The sequence below is a fragment of the Thamnophis elegans genome, chromosome 7, assembly GCF_009769535.1.
Source record: "Thamnophis elegans isolate rThaEle1 chromosome 7, rThaEle1.pri, whole genome shotgun sequence".
In the NCBI taxonomy this organism is placed as follows: domain Eukaryota; kingdom Metazoa; phylum Chordata; class Lepidosauria; order Squamata; family Colubridae; genus Thamnophis; species Thamnophis elegans.
Window position 1 is genome coordinate 5,295,287 of NC_045547.1, and position 24,551 is coordinate 5,319,837.

Below are 24,551 nucleotides of genomic sequence, written 5' to 3' on the forward strand. Positions count from 1 at the left end.
GAAGAGAGAGGAAGAGACAAAGGGGGGAGAGATGAAGAGAGAAAGGAAGAGAAAAAGAGGAAGGAAGAGAGAAAAAAGAGAAAGGAGAAAAGGGAAAGGCAGAAAAAGAGGGAGAAAGAAAGAAGAGAGCAAAAAAGAGGAAGAAAGAGAGAAAGAGAAAAAGGAGATAGAAAGAAGGGGAAGAGAGGAAGGAAGAGGAAGAAGGGAGGGAGAGAAAGAGAAAAAGAGGAAGAGAAAAAGGAGGAAAAGGGAAAGGGAGAAAAATGGGAGAGAAATAGGGGGAAAGAAAGAAAAGAGAAAGAGCAAAAAAGTGGAAGGAAGAGAAAAAGGAGAGGTAGAAAGAAGGGGAAGAGAGGAAGGAAGAGAAAAGAATGAGGGAGGGAGAGAAGAGAAAAAGAGGAAGGAAGAGAAAGAGAAAACAGAGGAAGAGGGAAAGGGAGAGAAAGAAAGAAAGAAGGAAAAAGAGAGAGAAAGAGGAAGGAAGAGAGAAAAAGGAGAGATCGAAAGAAGGGGAAGAGAGGAAGGAAGAGAAAGAAGGAGGGAGAGAGAGAAGAGAAAAAGAGGAAGAGAAAGAGAGAGAAAGAGAAAACTGAGAAAGAGGGAAAGGGAAAGAAAGAAGGAAAAGAGAGAGAAAAAGAGGAAGAGAGAAAGAGAGAGGGAAGCGAGAGACGATCCTTGAGCCCGCGGGCCTCCTTCCTTTCAACCAGCCGCCTGGCGGGGGCAGCAGCGGGAAACCAAAGCCTCCTTCCGCCCCCCCCCTCCCAGCAGTTGCGCACGAGGGGGGGGGGAGTTGTAGGCGGAGTGGGGAGGGGGGGAGAAAGAATCCAGGGCGGGGCCGTCCCCGTGACGTCACAGTGCCGGCCGGCTGGCTCCTAGAAAAAGCCGCGCAAGGGCGGCCGCGCTTCATTTCTCCGGCCACGCCGCCCCGGTGCAACTTCCCACGTCCCATCTCAGCCCCGGAATCAAGCCAGGATCGGCGCTTTCCCTCCCTCCCTCCCAATCCTCGTTTGCCACAAGGGCATTTTTTCCCCCAGGGATTGGAAGCTCCCTTGGCTCGAAGCCGGGCAGTTGAAGGAGCCCGAGATCGCCAGGGCTCGATTGGGCGGCTGCCTCCCTCTCGCCCGCCTCCCCTTCCATCCTTGCAGAGGGAAGGAGATTCCCCCGGCCCCTAAAAATACCCCAAAGACCGACCGATCGCCCGCTTTTTGCGTCCCATCCCTCCCTCGCTCCTTCCCCGCCCCGCATCCGCAACGAAGGTGGAGCCGGAGCGCGCCGACACCTGGCCGGCCAAGATGCCCATGGAGCTGACGCAGAGCCGGATCCAGAAGATTTGGCTGCCCCCGGATAACCACCCCACCTTGCCGCGCCGGTGTGAGTCGGGGGCTCCGGCGGAGAAGAGGGAGAGAGGGGAGGAAAGGAGGGGAGGATCCCGGCTGGATTCCGGGCTTTGCAGCGATGGAGATGCCGGCTTTGCAGCTCAAGCCGAGCCGGGAGAGAAGGAGGAGGGGAGGTTTGAGCCAAGCCGGGGGTGGGATTGCCGGGAATAAACGCCGATCCGCGGGAAAGGGAAGAGGCCGGTCTCCCGAGGGAGGGATGCGGGGATCCGGGCATCTCGGGCCGCGGCGATGCCCAGCGCGGAGCAGCACCTCCGATGCCGCTGCAGCGTCTCCAGCGGCCGCTTCCTTAGCGCTTTTGCCGGGCGGGACTCTGTGGCTTGCAACGCCGAAGCGGGCTCGGCTTGGGTTTGTTTTTCTCCGCTTGCAAAGAGCTCCGTAATCGCCGCCGCATCGTCCTCATCTTTCTGCCGGAGCCCGGGCGTTGCATGGCGGGCGGATCTGGTTGGCGGAGCGCGCGATCTCTCTCTCTCTCTTCGTCCCTCTTTTTCTCTTCTTCTCTCTCCCTTCTTTCTTCTCTTCTTTCTTTCTCTCCCCCTCTTTTTCTCTTCCTCTCTCTCCCTTCTTTCCTCTCCTTTCCTTCTCTCCCCCTCTTTTTCTCTTCCTCTCTCTCCCTTCTTTCCTCTCTCCTTTCCTTCTCTCCCCCTCTTTTTCTCTTCCTCTCTCTCCCTTCTTTCCTCTCTCCTTTCCTTCTCTCCCCCTCTTTTTCTCTTCCTCTCTCTCCCTTCTTTCCTCTCCTTTCCTTCTCTCCCCCTCTTTTTCTCTTCCTCTCTCTCCCTTCTTTCCTCTCTCCTTTCCTTCTCTCCCCCTCTTTTTCTCTTTCTCTCCCTTCTTTCCTCTCTCCTTTCCTTCTCTCCCCCTCTTTTTCTCTTCCTCTCTCTCCCTTCTTTCCTCTCTCCTTTCCTTCTCTCCCCCTCTTTTTCTCTTCCTCTCTCTCCCTTCTTTCCTCTCTCCTTTCCTTCTCTCCCCCTCTTTTTCTCTTCCTCTCTCTCCCTTCTTTCCTCTCCTTTCCTTCTCTCCCCCTCTTTTTCTCTTCCTCTCTCTCACTTCTTTCCTCTCTCCTTTCCTTCTCTCCCCCTCTTTTTCTCTTTCTCTCCCTTCTTTCCTCTCTCCTTTCCTTCTCTCCCCCTCTTTTTCTCTTCCTCTCTCTCCCTTCTTTCCTCTCTCCTTTCCTTCTCTCCCCCTCTTTCTCTCCCTTCTTTCCTCTCTCTTTTCTTTCTCTCCCCCTCTTTTTCTCTTCCTCTCTCCCCCTTCCTTCCTCTCTCCTTTCTCTCTCTCTCTCTCCCCCACTTTTTCTCTTCCTCTCTCCCCCGCCTTTCTTTCTCCCTCTCTCTCCCTCTCGTGCCATCCCGGCTGGATCGGTGGCGATGCCGTGCATGGCACGCAGCGCATGGCGGAGGGAGGGGAGGGGCGGGTCGTCGCCAGCCCTCTTCCGCACGGAGGAGGGGAAGGGCGGTGCAGGCGGCTCGCTCCCCCCCCCCGCCTTGGGCTTCCCCAACCGGCACCCTCCCTCCCAAGCCCCTCGCGCTGGAGGAAGGAAAGAAGAACCTCCGTATTGAAAGTGAGGGGGATGGGGTTTGTCCCTCGACGGGCATCCTGAGCATGGTGGTTTTCTTGCAGGCGTTTCATGCCCCAGCTAGGTACTATCATCAGGGCTAGGAGGGAGTTTGAGGAAGAGAAGGAGGAAGCAAAGGAGAAGAAGGAGAACTGTGGGGGTCCTTGGTGGTTTTCTTGCAGGCGTTTCATGCCCCAGCTAGGTACTATCATCGGGGCTAGGAGGGAGTTTGGTTTAAGGAACAGGAGAGAAAGAGAAGGAGGAAGCAAAGGAGAAGAACTGTGGGGTCCTTGGTGCTCTCTCAGCTTGGTGATTTTCTTGCAGACGTTTCATGACCTAACTAGGTATTATCATCAGTGTTACAAGGGAATATGATTTAAGGAAGAGAAGGAGGAAGCAAAGGCGAACGAGAACTGTGAGGGTCTTGGTGCTCTCTCAGCTTGGTGGTTTTCTTGCAGACGTTTCATGACCCAACTAGGTAACATTATGAGTGCTAGGAGGAATTATAGTTTAAGAAGAGAAGGGAAGAAGGAGAAAGAAATTGAGAAGAAGGAGAAGAACTGTGGAGTCCTTGGTGTTCTCTGAGCTTGGTGCTTTTCTTGCAGATGTTTCATTACCCAACTAGGTAACATCATCAGGGCTAGTAGGGAATATGGTTTAAGGAAGAGAAAGAGGAGAGGAAGGGAAAGGAAGAGAAGGAGGAAGCAAAGGGGAAGGAGAACTGTGGGGTCCTTGGTGATCTGCCAGCTTGGTGGTTTTCTTGCAGACGTTTCATGACCTAACTGGGTAACATCATCAGTGCTAGAAGGGAATATGGTCTAAGGAAGAGAAGGGGAAGAGTAGAAGAGGACATCTGCAAGAAAACCACCAAGTTTGGAGAGCACCAAGGAAGCCCTTCTGGTCTCTGGAGGCGGTTGTGTTTCTCTTCCACAAGATCCAGAGACGTTCTGTGGGGAGGCCAGGAAAAAGTGCCCGCTATCCATCTCTGGGGTGGTCAAGTTGGGAAGATGCCCTGCAGCCTTGCAAAGGTCAGTTGCCCCTTCCCCTCCCCTTCTATCCTCCCCCCATTTGTTTGATTTTGAGCCCCTTAACTACAAGTAGCCCTTCCTTTGTGACCCCCCCTCCCCAATTGAGGCTCAAAACTTCTGCAACTCCTTAAGCGAGCTGGGGAGCGAAGTGAGTTTGGCTCCGTTTGAAGACCTTTTGGGCACGGTCGTTAAACAGATCGCTGCGATTGTTAAGCGATTCACACATTGGCAAAGTGAATATGCTGACTCTGTAAACCGCTTAGAGAGGGCTGAAAGCCCTATGAAGCGGTATATAAGTCTAACTGCTATTGCTATGAGCGTTGTATTGTCGTGACTCTGGTCGCTAAACGAACGGTTGTGTAAATCAAGGACTACTTGTTGAGAAACAGATAAGAGCCACGGGTCCTCTCCCCCCCCCGCCCCCTTCCAGTGATTGCTTTGTGATTTGGGGTGCCACTTTTTCTGCTATTTGGGCAGCCTCTTAAGAACCTCTTGACCGCAATGAAGGTGAGCCAGGTAAAGGAACCTTTGCTGTCAGGTGATAAGGCCCACTTATTTATTTCCTTGGATCCAGCTGTTGTGAAAGGTACGGGCAGGATTAGATAACCCCACACAGCACTTGGCTACGGTCCCGCTCTCTCTACCGCTGATTAAAGGACATCGATGCTTGGCTGACACGGTTTCATTTATCCTACCTTTGCCCAGATTTTTATCTATAGGGAAGCTGCTTTATATATATATATATTTATATATATATATATATATGTATGTATGTATGTATGTATGTATGTATGTATGTGTGTGTGTGTATGTATGTATATGTATGTGTGTGTGTTTGTTTTATTTTTATTTGTGCTGATAAATAAAGGGAGACTTTATTTAGATATATATATATATATATATATTTATTTATATTATATATATATAGATATAGATAGATATAGATATAGATATATATTTAGTGTCACAACCCCTGGTATGCCCCAATTATGGGAGGAAGCTAACTGCTTCCATTCTCTGTCCATCGGCTCGTCACAAGAAACCATCCAGACAGAAAGCCCAATATTTTACTGTTGCCTTTTGTTACAAATGTGTTGTATTTGTGCTGATAAATAAATAAAGGGAGACTAGTATAGATCTATTTCAAGCTATTTAGCTCTCATCAGCTAGCCATACCCAGTAAGCTTGAAATAGATCTATACTAGTCTCCCTTTATTTATTTATCAGCACAAATACAACATACATACATACATACATACATACATACATACATACATACATACATACATACATACATGTTGTATTTGTGCTGATAAATAAATAAAGGTGCTATGTGGGGTTCAGCAGAAATACAACACAAATGTAACAAAGGCAACAGTAAAAATATTGGGTTTCTGTCTGGATGGTCTCTTATGACGAGCCGATGGATAGAGAATGGAAGTAGTGAACTTCCTCCCATATTTGGGTATACCGGGGGTTGTAACTCTAAATGCATACATGCATACATGCATACATACATACATATATACATACATATATATATATTGTGTGTGTATTTGTGTGTGTATCTACATACACACACACACACACACACACATTATCTTAGTGACAGCAGCTTCCCTATACACATACATACACTCTGCTCAGTGTGAAAATTGCGTTTGTCTCCAATCTTTTTCATCAGCTCTTCATCCAAAGAGGGGGGAACTTGGCTCCTGCTTTCACACAGGACCTTGACTCCTAACCAGATGGAGATTGGCCCAAACAGTGAGGCCACCCGAAACGTTTTGTCAAGTTTGTTGTGGAAAGACCAGGATAAGGATAGATAAATCATCATGGGGGGGTGGGGGTGGAATTATGCGGTCGTTAAGAGTTAACAACCTTGGTGCTATCCGGCCTTGGTTGTTTACTGTCTGAGCTTGCAGACGTTTTATTACCCAACTAGGTAATGTCATCAATGCTAGAAGGGAGTGAGGTTTGAAGAGAGGGAGGAAGAGCGAGAGGACTGCAGGGGGTCCGTGGTGCTTTCTGAGCTTGGCGATTTTCTGAAAACATTTCATGAACCGAATTAGGTAACTGTTCTGCCCTAGGCTTCCCAAGGTCACGAAACCGACTCCTCGTCCCGATAAAACCTCTTTTATTTAGGTGAAAGGGAATTCCTCTCCAGCAAAGTCCCGGCCAACAATCTTTCATGAGATTTCACAACTACAGACCTTTATCAGGCTTGGAGAGCTGCCAGGCCGATATCTTCTAAACGCCATGCTGTAGCAGACAATACTTGGCAAGAAGTCAGGAACAGATCTTCCCCCTAATGAGTTGAACTAATTGTCTCTTGCAAACTCCCCTCCCCTTTCGCTCCTCTTTATTCCCTATGGGAGGGGCCATTCACCATCCACCCAATTCAGTCCTTGTTCCTTAGCTGTTCCCTTCACCTGGCAGCTCTGCGCATGTGCACACTGGGAACAGGCTCCAGCTGTTTGTCTGCCCCACTGATGTCTGACTCTGAAGGCAGCTGATAACTGTCAGACGGCCCTGGCCCCCTCTCTGCCTCCGAAGCAGAGCCCTCCTCAGAGCCTTCCCCAGACTTTAGGACTGGCCCATGTTCCTCCCCAACCTCCTCACTGTCTGAATTTGCCATTAGCTGTGCTGGCCACTGGCAGGCCACAACAGTAACATCATCAGTGCTTGAAGGGAGTAGGGTTTATGGGGTGGTGGAGAACGATGGTGGGGTCCTTGTTTTCTTGCAGACGTTTCATTACCAAACTGGGTAACATCATCAGTGCATCCATCATCCATCTAGCCCTGTTGATGTTACCTAGTTTGGTAATGAAACATCTGCAAGGAAACAGCCCAGCTCAGAGAGCACCAAGGACTCTACTACACATTTCAACCCTGAGCTAAAGATATTTCTCTTCTATCCGTAACCCTTTTTTATTATAATGCTGTCTTAATTGCGTTTCCAGAATTTCCCTTTTGATTTCCTATCCTGATATGTATCTGGGTGGGGAGACGGTATTTAACACTGTGTTAATCCACTTATTTCTCAATTTCCTCCTTCCCTTTATTATCCTTAGAGGCCACCCAGGGAATGGCAGATGTCACCAGCAGTTCTATCCACTATCTTATCTTGGAAGGGCTCACAATTGTGTCTGTGTGTGTGTAGTGGGGGTGGGGAAATCACTTGTTGGAATGATGCAAACCCTTGATTGGAACCAAAGTCTTGATTTAACTTTGGATAGCCTTAGATGGGGAAGGTAAAAAAAACACCTTTTCAAATCCTTCCTGGGCACCAACACACTCGAAAATATTTCTGTAGTGACTCAGGGAGGGAAGGAAGGAGGGAAGGAAGGAGAGGAGAGAAGAAAGGAGGGAAGGAAGGAGGGAATGTAGGAGAGAAGGAAGGGGGAAAGAAGGAGGAAAGGAAGGGGGAAAGGAAGGAGAGAAGGAAGGAAGGAGGGAAGGAAGGAGAGAAGGAGGGAAGGGGAAGGAGGGAGGGAAGGAAGGGGAGTAGGAGAGAAGAAACGAGGGAAGAGGGAGGGAGGGAAGAAGTAGGACCGTTGTAAGATAAGATGGATCTATGGGATGTTAAAAAAGCAATCTTCAAGTATATTGTTAACAGTAGGGAAAAATTGTTATAAATGCATATTATTAATAACAGTTATGAGATTAAAAAAAAGAAGAAATAATGGGTTGTAAATTGTCCTTTGTTCTCCTCTTTCTCCTCCTCTGAGTTATTTGTGAAAACGTGCTAAAAGAAAACTTCCCCTGGGAATCCCTATGGATCTTCCTCCTATTTTACTTGGAAGAAATCGGGAGTTTCATAGTCTTTTGTCATTCATCGAAGACTTGAAAAGACAGTTAAATCCCAGAAATCTGGGCCCATCTAGCTACAATGGACTTCTTTTATAGATTGGCTAATTTGCGAATCAAATAGTTGTGTTCATTAAGGAAACAATGGTTTATTGCACATATTATTGGGTTCAAAAGTGTGCCAAGGTACCTGGGCTGGTTTTATCAATTTTCAGTCTTTTACTTCCACTGCAAAAAATGTAATCTCTCTATCCCATCAAAATATCCCCCTGGTATTCCGGGATCTGTTTAATCCTCATATTGTTGTCCTCTCTACCACTTTCCATAAGAAAAGTCTGCTTTTTGGTGAACACAACATAATATTTTATGGCTATTATCTGCAACGCCAGTAGAATTAGAGATAACAATGGGACGGGCCAAGGAGATTCCTGGTTGTTATCTAAACTCTAAAGGGTGTGAATTTCTTTTGTGGCTCAGATCCTCTCTTCCCTTTTAGGAGGTGTCAATCCAAGGCCATTGAGAGGAAGGGGCCAAATCATAGAATTGTGGAGTTAGAGGGGAACCACAAAGGTCTTCTAATCCAGCCTTTTGAAATATGCAGAGGGACCAGTTCAAACTGTCCTGGATAAGTCTAGCTTCTTCTTAATACTCTCTGAAGTTTAAAGCAGTTGCTTTTTGTTTCAGAGCTCAGGTCATTCTGATAAAATTAATGCATGTTTGGTATTGGCTTAATATGTTGTGTGAACACAGTTTGAGTCATGACTTTTGCAAAAGCAATAGAGAAAAATACCAACTGGGTTTATTTAAATATCAAGTTAACATTGAGTTGTTGTTGTTCTTCTTCTCCTCCTCCTCCTCTCCCTCCTCCTTCTTCATCTTCTCGTTCTCATCCTCTTCTTCTCCTCTTCCCTCTTCCCTTCTCCTTCTCATTCTCTTCCTCCTCTTCTCTTCCTCCCTCCTCCTCCTTCATCTTCTCATTCTTCTCCTCTTCTTCTCCTCTCTCCTCCTCCCCTTCTTCATCATCTTCTTATCCTCCTCCCTCCTCCCCCTCCTTCTTCCTCATATTCTCTTCTCCTCTTCCCTCTTCCTTCTCATTCTTCATCTTCTCATTCTTCTCCTCCCTTCTCCTTCTCCTCCTCCTCCTTCATCTTCTCATTCTTCTCCTCTTCTTCTCCTCTCTCCTCTTCCCCTTCTTCATCATCTTCTTATTCTCTTCCCTCCTCCCCTTCCTTCATCTTCTCGTTCTCCTCTTCTTCTCCTCCTGCCTCCTCCTCCTCCTCCTTCTTCTCATTCTTCTCCTCCCTTCTCCCCCTTCTTCTTCTTCATCTTCTTATTCTCCTCCCTCCTCGTCCTCCTTCATCTTCTCATTCTCCTTCTCTTCTCCCTCCTCCTCCCCTTCTTCTTCATCATCTTCTCATTCTCCTCCTCTTCTTCTTCTCCTCTTCCCTCCTTCTTCTTTTCCTCTTCCTCTTTCATCTTCTCATTCTCCTCCTTCCTCCGTCCCCTTCTTCTTCATCATCATCTTATTCTCCTCCTTCGCCTTCTCATTCTCCTTCTCTTATTCTCCTCCTCCTCTCCTCCATCTCCTCTTTCTCTGGTTCCCCCTCCTCCATCTCCTCCTCCAAGTTTTTCACAAAAATTGCCTTGATCTACTCAGATTTTTCTCTTTGTTAAGTGGGTTTTGGGCACAGGAAAAAAAAAAAAACCTCTTGACCACAGAAGGAAAAGTGGAAGAGCTGAAGAGCGTAGAGACTTTATTTTAGAAGAATGAGTTTTCTAACCAGAATCTCTCATCAGATTTATAGGCATTCAGAACCATCCTGAAAAGCGAAGTTATTTTAAAAAATCCCGGATCCCTTGTAGAAAAGCTGTATTCTTTTTTGTCCGAATCCCCCCCAAAAATTATCCTTTTTCCCTGGGAGGGTTTTGTTAAATCTACAGCCTCCGCTCGGCAGCCAATCCCACCAATATTTTTTTTTGCAAATTGGGGCTGTCCCAGAGACCTAGCCCTGGGGCTTCACCACAAAGGAAATTCTTTCTTTTGTGTTCAAATCGTCCTTCCAGGATGCTTCTTTGTGTATTTCAGTTCTCTGGGTTTGATTTTTTTTTTCCTGAATGGGTAGCCAGCTAAGCGAATTCCACTCCACTTTACATGAACACATATCTGCTGCTTTAATTTAATTTTTTTTAAAAAAAGGGAGGAGGGAAAGTTGCAAATATCTTGGAGGCAAATAGCTGCCTTAGTCTGCGTGCAGCATCTCTAATGCAAATAGCATGGAAAACCCACAATGGGGTGGCGGCTTCTCTCTTTTCCAAGCGCGCGCGCGCACACACACACACACACACACACACACACACAGCTGGCCTTGGATGCCTTTGGAGTTTTGTGAGTGTGAGCCGTATTTGCATGCCACCTCCTAACTCCCTGACTCCTCCTCCAGGGGAGAGGTGGGCCCCGGCTGCGAAGTGATGCTTCAGCTAGGATTCCTAAGGGCGATCCATTCGTTTTTGGCTAGACGGCACGTCCACCACGTAATCATCCCAGGAGCTGCATTAGGGCTGGCTGAGGATGGAGTTAGGGAAAAGTGGCAGCGTGATTCCCAGCACGTAGGGCTGGGCAAAAGTTGGTTCTTAATGCACAGATACATCCTTTTATCTTCCTGACGTTGAGTTGAACAATTACGATAATGTCTTCAAATATACATACATACATACATACATACATACATTTGAACACACACACACACATATATATTTATATATATAAAGTCACATTATTTATCAGCACAAATACTATATATATATATATTTGAAGACTATTGCAATTGTTCAACTCAACTTCAGGAAGATAAAAGGATGTATCTGGATGTGTGTGTGTCTATATGTATGTGTGTGTGTGTGTGTTGCATTTGTGCTGATAAATAAATGAAGGGAGACTAGTATAGATCTATTTCAAGCTATTTAGCTCTCATCAGCTAGCCATACCCTTACTGGGATTTGAACCTGTGCTGTATTACATATTAAGCCACAAGGTTCTCCTCCTTTATTGGCTATACATATATAGCACAGGTTCTAATCCCAGTAAGGGTATGGCTAGCTGATGAGAGCTAAATAGCTTGAAATAGATCTATACTAGTCTCCCTTTATTTATTTATCAGCACAAATACAACACAAATGTAACAAAGGTAACAGTAAAAATATTGGGTTTCTGTCTGGATCGTCTCTTATGATGGACAGAGAATGGAAGCAGTGAACTTCCTCCCATATTTGGGCATACCAGGGGTTGTGACTTTTTATATATATATATATATATATATATATATATATATATATATATATATATATATATATATATATATATATATATATATATATATATATATATATATATATGTATGTATATATATATTAGTGTCACAACCCCTGGTATGCCCCAATTATGGGAGGAAGCTAACTGCTTCCATTATCTGTCTATCGGTTCGTCACAAGAGTCCATCACGACAGAAACCCAACATTTTTTACTGTTGCCTTGTTGTATATATATATATCTCCTTACCATCTCTCAAATGTTGATACTTTCTCCTGTCTCCTTTGTAGAGTGTAAACTTTTAGGGTGTTTTAATCCCTTCGGTTAGCATCTCACTACCTGAACTTCATAATCCAGGGAGGACAAGATAGATTTCACGCAGGGGTTTTGTTTTGTTTTTTAAAAAAAATTACGTGTGATGCAAAGATCAAAGATGTTTTCTTTGGCAGTTTGGATTCTGTAGAAATCGAGCACCCCACCCCTCTCCTAGAAAAAGGAAATATTTTAGGATTCTTTTTTTTTAAAAAAAAGGCAGAATATTATATTTCCCCTAACAGATTTTTTCCAACAATTTTTTCAGATTTCTCTTCCTAGCCTTGCTTATAAAAGGATTTGCTTGCAAATAAAGCTGCTTGTTTGCTTAGCGCGGCTGCTGGTTTGCAAAATAGCTGCATTTTGGAAGGAACAAAAGTCCGGAGAGTTTAAAGCCTACACATATTCAGGTTTTATTCAAATTCCAGGCAAATCTCCTGCTGGCTACAACAGGTTTCTTGCTAAATGGAAGTGAGCTGTGTTCTTTTCTCGGAGACTGGCACTAAATGTTGCACATCCCTTGTCTTGAAATTATTGAAAGTGCCAAGGAGAAAATCTTGATATAAATAACCACTGCTTATTCACTACTGTTTTGCCTTTGATAAATTATTCACCAACTCTTAGTAGTGTCATCTTTGATTCCCCAGATCCGTCCCATGAACTTTTTTGTGTTATTTATTATACTAATCCAACAATATTTACAGTGTTGATTCAAGAATAGTAGATGCCATGCCTGGTGTTTGAAAGCTTTAGATGCAGCCATGTGAGGAATACTCATTGACGTTGCTCCTTTTCACACTGTTTTTTTGCTCGCCTTCCCTATTTGTTAAATCTGTGACAGCGTTGACTACATGAATCATGGTTTATAAAGCACATTATGGCTTAGAGCAATGGTGGTTAACCTTTTTGGCATGGAGTGCAGAAACTGGAGCATGCACCTCCGTGCGCTGGTACTCAGAAGAGAGCACTGGGATGGTGTACATGCGCATGGCGGCCAGCTGCTCTTCCGGGTTCCATCATGTGTATGCACACCGGCCAGTTGCTCTCTTCTGGTTTCCGGCATGTACATGCCTGCCAGACCGGTGTGATGTGCATGCCGGAATCCGGAAAAGACCAGCTGGCTGGCACGCATGCGCAACAGACCCAGGAAGAGAAGCATGCGGTGGTGCACCTGCCCACAGAGAGGGCTCTGCATCCCACCTCTGATAGGCGTGCCATAGGTTCGCCATCACAGGCTTAGAGTGATGCATGGAAGCAAATTGTACAGTCTCATGTGCCTTGTGTGGTTCAGCTTCCCTTTGCCATTGCCGTGTCAAAAATCTGACTGCAATGAACACGTTTAACAGTCTTTGACACATTAGACTGCCATTCACGAACCAGAAGCCAAAATAACATATTTTTTCAGAATGGATGGCTGAACTGGAACACAGAAGCAATAGGAATGTAAACCGTAGGCCCACATTTGATTGGAAGGCAGTTCTGGGTTTAGCGAAGCCATTAATCTAGATTTATGAGACAACAAGTATAGAAATAGGGTAGTCGGGGTAAGATTTTATTGCAAGGTGTTTTTTTTTAACCCAACAGATTTTTTTAAAATCTAACTTATTCTTAAAAGATCAGTTTTTAAGGCCAGTGGTGTTGAGAATGATGGGGTGGGCCTTTAAATGCCACGTGGGTGTGTCGTGTGGTGCTTTAGACATCCCAAGAATATTTTAAGATGATTCTCAGTCCTGGGTTTCCAATCTTGGTAGCTTTAAGACTTGTGGACTTCAACTCCCAGAATTCCCCAGTCAGCAATTTTAAGACTTGTGGACTTCAACTCCCAGAATTCCCCAGTCAGCAATTTTAAGACTTGTGGACTTCAACTCCCAGAATTCCCTAGTCAGGCAATTTTAAGACTTGCTAGCTAGGGAATTCTGGGAATGAAAGTCCACAAGTCTTAATGTTGCCAGGTTTGGAGATTCTTGGTCTAAACCACATTAAACGCTGCCCTATTACAACAGCCATCCTGGCTGAGCTTGATGGGAGTTGTAGTCTGATGCATTGTGCCAGAAAAGATCATTTTAGGACAATTGACTCAGCATTGTGATGCTGAAGCCTAAAGAGAAAAACTTAAAACCTTGTGGTGAACAGTGATAAGATATCCAGGCAGTTTTCATTTCTGGTGTATGTTTTTATTGCCGAAGCGCGTTGTGCTTTGTAAGTGATGTATTTCAAAAAGGGGGGGGGGGATGAAAGGGTGTGGTTTGACCAGCATCCTTGACCAAAGCTCTCTGGTCAAGATTCACCGTAAAAAAATATTTTGCATAAACACTCTGATTTTGATTAAGAGGAGAGGTTTCGATTAGGAGAGAGGAGGAGGTTAAAATTGGGCAATCCCATGAATTGTGCGATTAAATGTAAGTCCTTCCTTGATGGTATTCGCAATGTGCCTTTTATTTATTTTTATTAAATGTGTTCTTAGCCTGTCATCTCCACAAGACAATTCTTTTTTTGCCAGATCTAACAGGATGGACTTCCTTTGTGACCCGTCCTTGGCCTTTATCAACCTGATCTGTGTTATTTGTGACGTTTAGACCCATTCTGTGGATAAGGAAGACTGAGGCTGAGAAACTGTGGTTTCTCAGCCGAGGTGGCGCAGTGGTTAAATGCAGCACTGCAGGCTACTTCAGCTGACTGCAGTTCTGCAGTTCGGCTGTTCAAATCTCACCGGCTAGACACGATGTGTTAGATCTCAATGCAATGTGACTTCACATGTATACTGTTTTTCTCTAATTTTTCTTTAAAAATAGTTAAGCCAAATACATTAACATATAGTGGAAATACACCGAGGGGAGGAGGAGTAGGAAAGACGAAAGATGGGTAGAGAGGGATGGGAGAGAGGGTGGGGGGCAAGGCGAAAAGGAAGGGGGGAGAGTGGATCTGGAGAGAGGAGTGGTAGAGGGCGAGGGGAAGTAGGGTAGAGGGGGATGATGGAGGGAAGATAGAAAATTGGAGGGTGGTGGAAGAAAGAGGTGTATGGAGAATGGAAGAGGTATATTGGGCTTTTATTTTCTGGGGCATTGTCGACAAGAGGAATTGATGCAATTATTGTTTAATACTGTATGGTGTATACATGTGAGTGTATGAAAATGAAAATAAAATATACTAAAAAAAAAAGGTTTTTCAACTATCCTTTTTTCTTTCTTTCTGCCTTTCTTCCTGCGGCCCCTGCAGTATGTGGTCCACAGCTCACCAATTCCCCCACCGTAATTGTGATGGTTGGACTTCCGGCTCGCGGGAAAACCTACATTTCCAAAAAACTCACCCGCTACCTCAACTGGATTGGCGTGCCGACGAAAGGTGAGCTCTGACCCAAAAAAATTTTTTAATTGGGTGGTGCGAAATCAAACTGCTTGCGAGCGTCAAAGTTTGAGGCCTTTCAACCTGAGGGGAGTAGTCCTCGAGTTATGACCACCGTTGAGCTCAACGTTTCCATTTCTAAGCGAGACATTCGGGGCGTTTTGTCCTGTTTTATGACCTTTCTCACCACGGTTGTTAAGTGAATCGCTGCTATTAGCTTAGTCCAGTGGTTCCCAAACCTGGCAACTTTAAGACTTGTGGACTTCAACTCCCAGAATTCTCCAGTCAGCTCTGCTGACTGGAGAATTCTGGGAGTTGAAGTCCACAAGTCTTAAAGTTGCCAAGTTTGGAAACCACTGGCTTAGTCACACGGTTGTTAAGTGAATCTGGCAACTCCGTTGACTTAGCTTGTTGGAAGGTTGCAAAAGGGGATCGCGTGACCCTGGGATATTGCAACCGTCATAAATGTGAGCCCGTTCCCAAGTGTCTGAATCTTGATAATGTGACTACGGGGATGCTGCAATGGTCGTAAGTGTGAAAAACTGTCATAGGTGACCTTTTTTTCAGCGCCGTTGCAGCTTTGAACGGTCCCTAAATCAACCGTTTCAAATTGAGGACTAGCTGCATGGAATTTGGGTGGCAACTGTTATTGAAGTGGGGTGTCCTTAACGTCCGAGAATGGAACCTGTGGGTGTGTGAGCCATGAGCTCAGCTCGGCTGCAGCATCTAAGAGGTCTTGGCTAATTTCTGGAGCCAGGCAGGATCAATTCTGGATGGAGAACCGCCAGGACTTCTGAAGAGGGCACAAAAAGTTTTTTAAGAAAGCAAAACAAAACACATTTTATAAGAATTTTGATTGACATCTTCATCTGCTTTGCAGTGTTTAACGTGGGGGAGTATCGGCGCGAGGCTGTGAAACATTACAGCTCTTACAACTTCTTCCGTCCAGACAATGAGGAGGCCATGAAAGTGCGCAGGTAAGTCTCAAATTTCCTTGAGTTGGTTTTCTTTCTTTCTTTCCTTCCTTCCTTCCTCCCCTCCCTCCCTCCTTTCCTTTCTTCTTCTCTCTCTCTCCCTTCTCTTTCTTTTCTTTTCTTCCTTCCTGTCCTTTCTTCTCTCCCTCCCTCTCTCTTTCTTTTTTCCTTTCCTCCCTTCCATTTCCCTTTTCCCCCTCTCTCTTTCCTTCTTTTCCTTCCTTCCTTCCCTCCCTTCCTCCCCTCCTTCCCTTCCTCCTTTCCTTCTCTCCCTCTCTCCCTTCTCTTTCTTTTCTTTCCTTCCTTCCATTCCTTCTTGTCCTTTCTTCTCTCCCTTCCTCCCACTCTCTTTCTTTTTTCCCTTCCTTCCTTCCATTTCCCTTTTCCCCCTCTCTTTCTTTCCTTCTTTCTTTCCTTCCCTCCCTCCCTCCTTTCCTTTCTTCTTCTTCTCTCTCTCTCCCTTCTCTTTCTTTTCTTTCCTTTCTTCCATTCCTTCCTGTCCTTTCTTCTCTCCCTCCCTCTCTCTTTCTTTTTTCCCTTCCATTTCCCTTTTCCCCCTCTCTTTCTTTCCCTTTCTTTCTTTCTTTCTTTCTTTCCCTCCCTCCCTCCTTTCCTTTTTTTTCTCTCTTTCTATCTAACCCTTCTCTTACTTTTCTTTCCTTTCTTCCATTCCTTCCTGTCCTTTCTTCTCTCCCTCCCTCCCTTCCTTCCTCTTTTTTCCCTTCCTTCCATTTCCCTTTCCCCCCCTCTTTCTTTCCCTTTCTTTTCCTTCCTTCCTTCCTTCCTTCCTTCCTTCCTTCCTTCCTTCCTTCCAGAACCACTTGAAAGCTTAACAAACTAGATTTGAATGGGGGACCACTAGGTAATAAAAGGATTATGAAGTTGGGGAAAAACTACGAGTAGACTTCAAGTTACAACCATAGTAAAGCCTGCCCATTATGGTAATTTTATGTCCCTTTTCCTGTGGTTGTAAAGTGAACATGGCAGTCATAAAGCAAACACGATAGTCCTTAAACAAACCCATTGCTTACTATGGACTTCTGCCAGAAGTCCCAGTTTTGGGCAAAACTGTTGTAATAATATATTATCACGGGATGCTGCAAATGTGGCTTTATTGCCAAATGTCCAAAATGTGATCATATGACTTCTGGGGGGGGGCAGATGGCCCAACCGCTGGAACTTTGTACCCCTTTTTCCACGATGGTCGTAACTTTGAACTTTGACACTAAGCAAGGACTACCTGTATCAGGGGTAGAGCTTTTCCAACAATGTGACTAAGCCATTACGGCCGTTAATCCTTCTGCTTTCGGCACTTGTGAGAGGCTCTTCTCTTCTTCTGAAAATCCAGAGTCTTTATTCTTAAATTTATAAATGGGGACATTGTCCTTTGTTGACTGTTTGAATGAGACACAATTGCCTCCTTCTACTGAGGAGCTGGACTGGCATCCAAACGCAGGTTTTGTAGCATATTCCATGCAGCCCCGTGGCCTAAAATCTTTGTCTCAGCTGGGCAAAGAGAAAGCTATTTATTTGCAGGCGTCAGACAATCTGCCAGCAATCTCAGCTGCGTGATAAAGGAATTTTTGTATTCCTAATGGACGCCTCACTTTTCCAAAATTCAGGCTACAACTGCTTTATGTGTGCGAGCTCCTACCTAGGGATCAATTAAGGTTGCTAGTCGTCAGGCACAGTAGGGTCGATGGCTACGATGCTGAGCTTGTCGATCAGAAAGGCCGGCGGTTCGAATCCCTAGCGCCACGTAACGGAGTGAGCTCCTGCTACTTGTCCCAGCTTCTGCCAACCTAGCAGTTCGAAAGCATGTAAAAAATGCAAGTAGAAAACTAGGAACCACCTTTGGTGGGAAGGTAACAGCGTTCTGTGCGCCATCTGCATTTAGTCATGCCGGCCACATGACCACGGAGACATCTTCGGACAGCGCTGGCTCTTCGGCTTTGAAACGGAGATGAGCACTGCCCCCTAGAGTCGGGAATGACTAGCACATATGTGTGAGGGGAACTTTTACCTCAGGGCTATGGATGAAGCTACACATACACAAACCTCTACAGATAGTCCTGAACTTACAACTGTTCATTTAGTGGCCATTTGAAGTTACAACGGCACTGAAAAAAGTGTCTTATGGCCGTTTTTCACACTTACGACCATTGCAGTGTCCTCAGGCATGTGATTAAAATTCAGATGCTTGGCAACTGACTCATGTTTATGACCGTTGCAGTGTCCTGGGTTGGGAGGGGGGTTTTATTATCCCCTTTTGCGACCTTCTGACAAACAAAGTCAAGAGGAGGGACGGTGGATTCACTTAACAACCGTGTTACTAACTCAACAACCACAGTGACAGTCACTTAGAAACTCGTCTCACTTAGCAACAGACATTTTGGCCTCAGTTGTGGTTGTAAGCCGAGGCCTATCTGTACCTGCCTTGGTTGAGCAGCAATTCTGGGAAAGATGTGAATGTCTTGTTGTTGATGTCTTAAAATATTATATTTTGTCCTTCCTGAAGTTTGGGTGAAGAGTGTTTCTGCAACATTTCTGACAGATAACACATATCTTGAGGGAACTGGGGAATGAGCATTACCTTTGGTGAGGTGAAGTGGACTGAATCCCAAATTACCTCACCTCAGCTGAGGGGGGAAAATGAGGTTGCTCCTAGGTGACAGTCCAAAGATCTCAAGAACTTGGTCTCAATGCTGCCATCTTGCAGTCCTCTGAATTTGTACAGGTCCAACCGGACAGCCTTACTAAAATAGCCGGAAGGCTTTGTCTAAACTCTTGTGTGATCTAGACAGGCTTTAATTGCTGTGTTTGTGGTTCCTTTACAGACAGTGTGCCTTAAGTGCCTTAAGAGACGTCAAGCTCTACCTGTCTGAGGAAGGTGGACAGATTGCGGTAAGTGACGTTCCTTGGAGCACCTTGGTGTTCTGACCCCCTCCTCCGTCCAGTAACGAATGCCGAGACAAGCTTAACTGGAATGTTCTTTAATAGCAAGACACCAACACCCTCCTCCGTCCAGTAACGAATGCCGAGACAAGCTTAACTGGAATGTTCTTTAATAGCAAGACACCAACACCTCGGTGGCTGAAAGCCAAGCACAACAAACAGATAAGGACCTTGGCAGCAACTCAGACTAACTCAGGCAGCAATAAACTCAGATAATGCTTGGCAGCAATCCAGCCTGCCAAGCTTCCAGTACTGTCCTCCGACATTCAATCCTGCGTTGACTTCTGCAAAGAGGGCCATGTGCACAACTTTTTATAGTCTGGAGAGACGCCTAAGGACCACCAGCTGAGTACAATCACCTCCTGTAATTGCGTAATTGTTCCTGACGCCTAGTAGCTCTTCGATGGCGTGCATCCAGGAACAACTCACTGCTGCCGTCCGGCTCACTCTCCCTTGTCTCCTCCCCACTGGTCCAAGGCTCAGGCGCCTCCTGGTGGCCAACCAGCCTCTCTGCACCCTGCTCGGAGTCGGAACCCTCTCCAGGGTCCTCCACCTCCACCAAAGCCGACTCAGAGGGCCCCTCGCTTTCGGAGTCTGGTGGCAGCTCCAACGGCACCTGCTGGGCCACAATACTTGGAGAAGACATCTTGCGAAAGGTGTCCTTGTTTGGGGGAGCCTGATTTAAATAAGCCAACCTCCTCCAGTTCTACCCCGTGGTTTTTAAATTTGCAGGAATCCCTAAAGATCCCCGAGTCCCAAGTTTGTGGTTCCAATAAAGGAGAATATTTGTGGCTCGGGGTTGAATGTGAAGGGGTCCTTGGTGCTTCCTGAATTTGATTGTTTTCGTGCAGACGTTTCATAACCCAGCTAAGTTCATTACTTAATTTGGATGAATGAAATGTCTGCAAGAAAACAACCAATCTCGGAGAGCACCAAGGACCTCTCAAATTTGTGATTGTTAGAATCTTTGCTGGTGTTGATGACCAAAAATGTGTGGTCTAGTTGTTAATCTGGGTTTTCTGAAGAGGAGAGGAGGTAAACATTGCCCTGGGAACCTTAAAGATGTGTCCCAGTTAAAAAACAAATCCTAATTATTCCATCCATCCCGTGTCCATGCTGGAGGAATTGTTTTCCGTTATGGAAAGCAACTGCCAAGGAACTGGGCTGTACAGTTATACAGAACATTGTGGGTTGGTTCTGCTCATCTATATATGTAAAAATGTATGTCTGTGTGTGTGTGTGTTGCAGCATAACTCTGGAACGCCTTGAGCAATTTCAACCAAACTTGGTACACAGATGACTTACTCTCTGGAAACAAATACTGTTGGGGATAAGACTCCCCTAACACCCCTCAGGGTGCGTGTTCTGTTAGGATACAGCCTGTTATGCCGTAAAATGGCTTCTAGTGTACAGCTCAGTGGAGTTGCCATGGTAACAGCTTCACAATACTACACAAAGGGGCTCCCTCTGGTAAGGGAGAAAATCCAACGCTAGAAATTAAGTTTGGTTTGGATATTTTTCCCCTAAAAAATAAATACCCAGGCAACACTGGGTTATCAGAACTAGTTTTAATTTAAAGATGGTTGGGATCGTGAAAAAAATTATCTCCTCTTTCCTGAAAACCAACCAACAAAAATGAGCTGTCTGACATCTTTTTTATCTTTCTACCTTCCACAGGTTTTTGATGCCACCAACACGACGCACGAGCGAAGATCAATGGTCTTGCATTTTGCCAAAGAAAACGGATACAAAGTGAGTGACATTTTTGAACCAAAATGTGAGGGATTTTAAGACTTGGTGTACTGACTGGGAGCTGACATCGCAGTGACACGATGGCTAATCTCGGAGCTCCGAGATCGCCGCCGAAATTCCAGCCGCAGGACGGTCCAATTGGACCTAAACCGTCCCGAAGAGACGGTGATAGGAAGGCATATCCTGCCGATCCCAGAGACACCCGCAAAGTCACTGGTGATCCAGGAATAGCCCTTTTGCCAACGGCTAGGAAGCAGCCATCAAGGCTGGTGAAACTGCTGACAGCTTCGGAAGTGAAAGTGCAGGAGAGAGCCTGCCATTCATGGTGAGATTTTTACCTTTTTCCTGATTTATGAGGACACACTAAATGAAGAGAACTAATTTAAAATAAAAACTGATGAGAGAGAGCAAGCGGCGAATATTACAGTCAAAGTGATTTTTTTTCTTTTTTTTCTTTTTTATTGTCGGAAGCTTGATTGGACTTTCTATTCAGCATACACAGAAAGCAAAGACTTGGTGTACTGTTGTTTGTACAGGTTTCCTCCCTCTGGAGACAGCCGGCATGTCAAATCTTTCCCCAATCCAATTCACTTTTGATATGCTGAATTTTTCCATATGGAAAAAAAAGTAGTTATTGTATTTTTTTCGGAGTATAAGATGCACATTCCCCCCCCCCCAAAAGAGGGAGAAAATCTGGGTGCAGCTTATATACTGAATACAGCATTTTTGGCCTCCTGAAATCCCACCCCTGGGCATCCCATTTTTTGCAAAAATGGATGTGCAGACCGTTTGGGAGGCCTGCAAAGTGCTTCTGGGGGCTGGGATGGGCAAAAACGAGTGAAAAACTGGTTATTTTTGGCCCGCTTTCCCCCCAGACCCCGGGAGCTCTCTACAAGCCTCTCAAAGCCTATGTATGCCCTGTTTTTTGCAAAACAAAAGGGCCCGTTTTCATGAAAAATGGGCCGGTTTTTGCTCAGTTTTGCCCGCCCCCCAGCCCCCAGGAGCACTTTGCAGGCATCTCAAACTCTCTGCATGCCACGTTTTTCACAAAAAAGGAGGCATGCAGAGGGTTTGGGAGGCCTGCAGAGTGCAAAAACGTTTTTTCTCAAATTTATTTGAGATTATTATTATTTGCGTCTTATAGTCCGAAAAATCCATCATATTCCTTTCTTTAATCCAAGTAGTCAGTTTTGCCATTTCAGCCAACTCCATCAAATTCTGCAACCATTCCGTCCATGTTAGGAAGTGAAGCGTCCTTCCGTTTTTGTGCATACCGAAGTCATAAGTTCATGATGCCTTAATTCTAATGTCTTCTGCTTCCCACAGGTCTTCTTCATTGAGTCCATCTGCAATGACCCGACGGTGGTTGCGAGCAACATCATGGTAAATATGAAGACAGTTTCCTATCTCTCAAGTCCGGCCTGGATCCCAGAAAATCCTTCAGATTGGGCTGGAGAACCATATTTCTGGGAAGGGGTCACAGCTGAGTGAGAGAACATCCATCTTGTGCATTTTGGACTCTCTCCAACCCGTTCTCATCAACTCATCAATTTGTCTAGTGTTTATTCAAAGTTACAATGCCCCCTCCCCCAAAAAACCCTTATTTCTCTCTGAGCACAATGAGAATTTATCTGCCGAATAAAACTCCATGTTGGTGACGGGAAAGGCATCTGGCCAGTAAACTCTCTGCTCCATTCAGTTGCCCCAACTCCACCCCGCAAAGGATTATGGGGTCATAAAAAGGAGATGATGTTTACTGTCCATTCGAAGTTATAACAGCAGCCCAGAATTTTATCCATAATTCACTAGCTGGTAGTGACTTATAACCATTTTCCACACTTATGACCATTGCAGTGTCTTCATGGTCACATGCTCAAAATTCAGACACTTGGCGATTGATTCATATTTATGATGGTTGCAGTGTCCCAGGGTCGTCGCGGGATCCCCCTTTTGCGACCTTCTGACAAGCAAAGTCGATGGGGAAGCCAGATTCACTTAACAACCGTGTGACTAACTTAGCAACTTCAACGATCGACTTTTAACAGCTGGTGTTAAAATGGGGCAAAAGTGCCTCGCTTAGCAACAGAAGTTTGGGGCTCAGTTGTGGTCCTATGTCGAGGACTATCTGCGGTAGTGAAGTCACAAGACAGAATTGAAGACTGTGGACTTTATTCCCTTAACAGTGTTTGTCAACCTGGCCAGGTGTAAGATGCGTGGACTTCAACTCCCAGAATTCCCCAGCCAGCTGGCTGGGGAATTCTGGGAGTTGAAGTCCACATATCTTACACCTGGCCAGGTTGACAAACACTGCTTTTATAACATCGCTAGAACAGACTTGATGTAACGATGGGCTTGCTATTATTCTTAACCATTTAACATTTCCTATTTTTTTAGGAAGTCAAGCTATCCAGCCCAGATTATAAAGACTGCAACTCAACGGACGCCATGGAAGATTTCATGAAGAGGATCAGCTGCTATCAATCCAGTTACCAGCCTCTTGATCCGGACGGATACGACAGGTAAAGAAACGCCGGGATAACTACTCCTGGTTCAGCTGGGTCCAGGTTTGCCTTCAAGCCACTCAAACTAGCTAGCCGATAGCATGGATGCTGCTCGTTTGCCGAAGATCCAGGAAAGTCCTAAGTTAACATCCATTCATTTAGCGACAATTGAAAGTTACAACGAAAGGACATACAATCGGGTCCTTGAAGTCTCATGGAGTGTGGTTTGTGGTGGTGGAAGAGGAAGTGGAGAGGACTGTGATGACCCAGGGCACAGTACCGAAGCAACACAGTTAGTTGACAGTTTAGTTGGCAAGTCCCAGAGCAAAGTGACTGTCAGGTTTCCATTAAGTGACCTAGTTGATTCACGAGCCTCGAGTCAAATTTCAAAAGAGAAACCAGTCATTGATTAGGAGCATTTTGGCAATGCCTGTTTTATGCAGTCAGATCTTAGCTTATTTGAAATATAGCTGAACTTTACCCTTGTTCCTTCCCTCCCCTCAGTCTGTGTCATAAATCACATTCTCCAATGAGGTGCACCCCTCCCAAGTCGTCTGCGGTAATTTGAGATCCAACTAGCCAAAAGTATGCGTGGAATGCGCTCCCCCCCTTTCCTACTATGTCAGCTTTAGGAGTTGACAGTCATCACACACACACGCACACCTCCAGCAGCCTCTGGCTGCAAATAGTCCAGCATGAAGTTCTGAGCATAATGGCTGCAAAAGAAGAAATCCAGCCAGGCAATTAATCCAGGAAGTAAGAAATAAAGCAAAAAGTCCAGAAAACGGCCAATATCGGCAATAGCACACAACCCTCCATGAATTCAGCATTTGTTCCCGTCAAATGCCCCTCCCCACAGCGTCTCCTGAAGTCTGAGTCCCCAGGTGTGCCTTGTGAGAGGGGCAGGGTACTCACCTCCTGAGTTATTGGGTTAGCCTGCACTGTTCCCGCCTTCTCTCCACTCTCCGTGCTCGAGGATCAGGAGCGGGTGGTCCTTGCTCTGTCTCTCGTGCTCACTGCTTAGCCTCTCTTGGTCATCCTGCCCTCACTCCTCCCTGCCTACAAGCCCTCCCAATCCTGAAAGGCCCTGGCCTGACTCAGCCTGCTCCTCCCCATTTTCCAACGAAGCTTCCCCCTCGATCTCCATTGGCTCCAGTTCCGGCTCGTCGTCTTCCTCAGATTCAGGCTCCAACGGCGGCGTGAGAAGGCCTGTAGGGTTGTTGGTGTTCTCTGAGCTGGGTTGTTTGCTTGCAGACATTTCCTTATCCCACTAGGTAACATCATCAGTGCCCTGAGAGAGTTGATCTCACTGTGGTTTTGTGGGTTATTGCGTGTTACGATGGGCATCCTGTGTGTTTTCCTCCCCTAGAGAGTTGTCACTCATCAAAGTGATCGATGTCGGTCGAAGGTACCTGGTGAACAGGGTCCAGGACCACATCCAAAGTCGGATTGTCTACTACCTGATGAATATCCACGTGCAGCCCCGGACTATCTACTTGTGTCGGCACGGCGAGAGCGAATTCAACCTCAAAGGGAAGATCGGGGGCGACTCGGGGCTCTCCAGCAGAGGCAAGAAGGTAATGGGTGTTGCTTACTCCTGAGTAAATGGGCCTGGGGAGTA

General features: G+C 45.8%; 1 protein-coding gene across 2 annotated transcripts in view; it reads left to right on the top strand.

Annotated features, from left to right (window-relative positions):
* Positions 1-891: 891 nt before the first annotated feature.
* PFKFB3 (6-phosphofructo-2-kinase/fructose-2,6-biphosphatase 3) overlaps positions 892-24,551 on the top strand; it is a 42,290-nt gene continuing 18,630 nt past the window's right edge. For both annotated transcript variants that reach the window (XM_032221228.1, XM_032221229.1), the window contains exons 1-8: positions 892-1,371; positions 14,623-14,748; positions 15,629-15,725; positions 18,560-18,626; positions 20,355-20,429; positions 21,756-21,812; positions 22,824-22,948; positions 24,300-24,507. In XM_032221228.1, the coding sequence (XP_032077119.1) occupies positions 1,293-1,371; positions 14,623-14,748; positions 15,629-15,725; positions 18,560-18,626; positions 20,355-20,429; positions 21,756-21,812; positions 22,824-22,948; positions 24,300-24,507 (834 nt within the window). In that variant the 5' untranslated portion in view covers positions 892-1,292. The remainder of the gene's footprint in view (positions 1,372-14,622; positions 14,749-15,628; positions 15,726-18,559; positions 18,627-20,354; positions 20,430-21,755; positions 21,813-22,823; positions 22,949-24,299; positions 24,508-24,551) is intronic.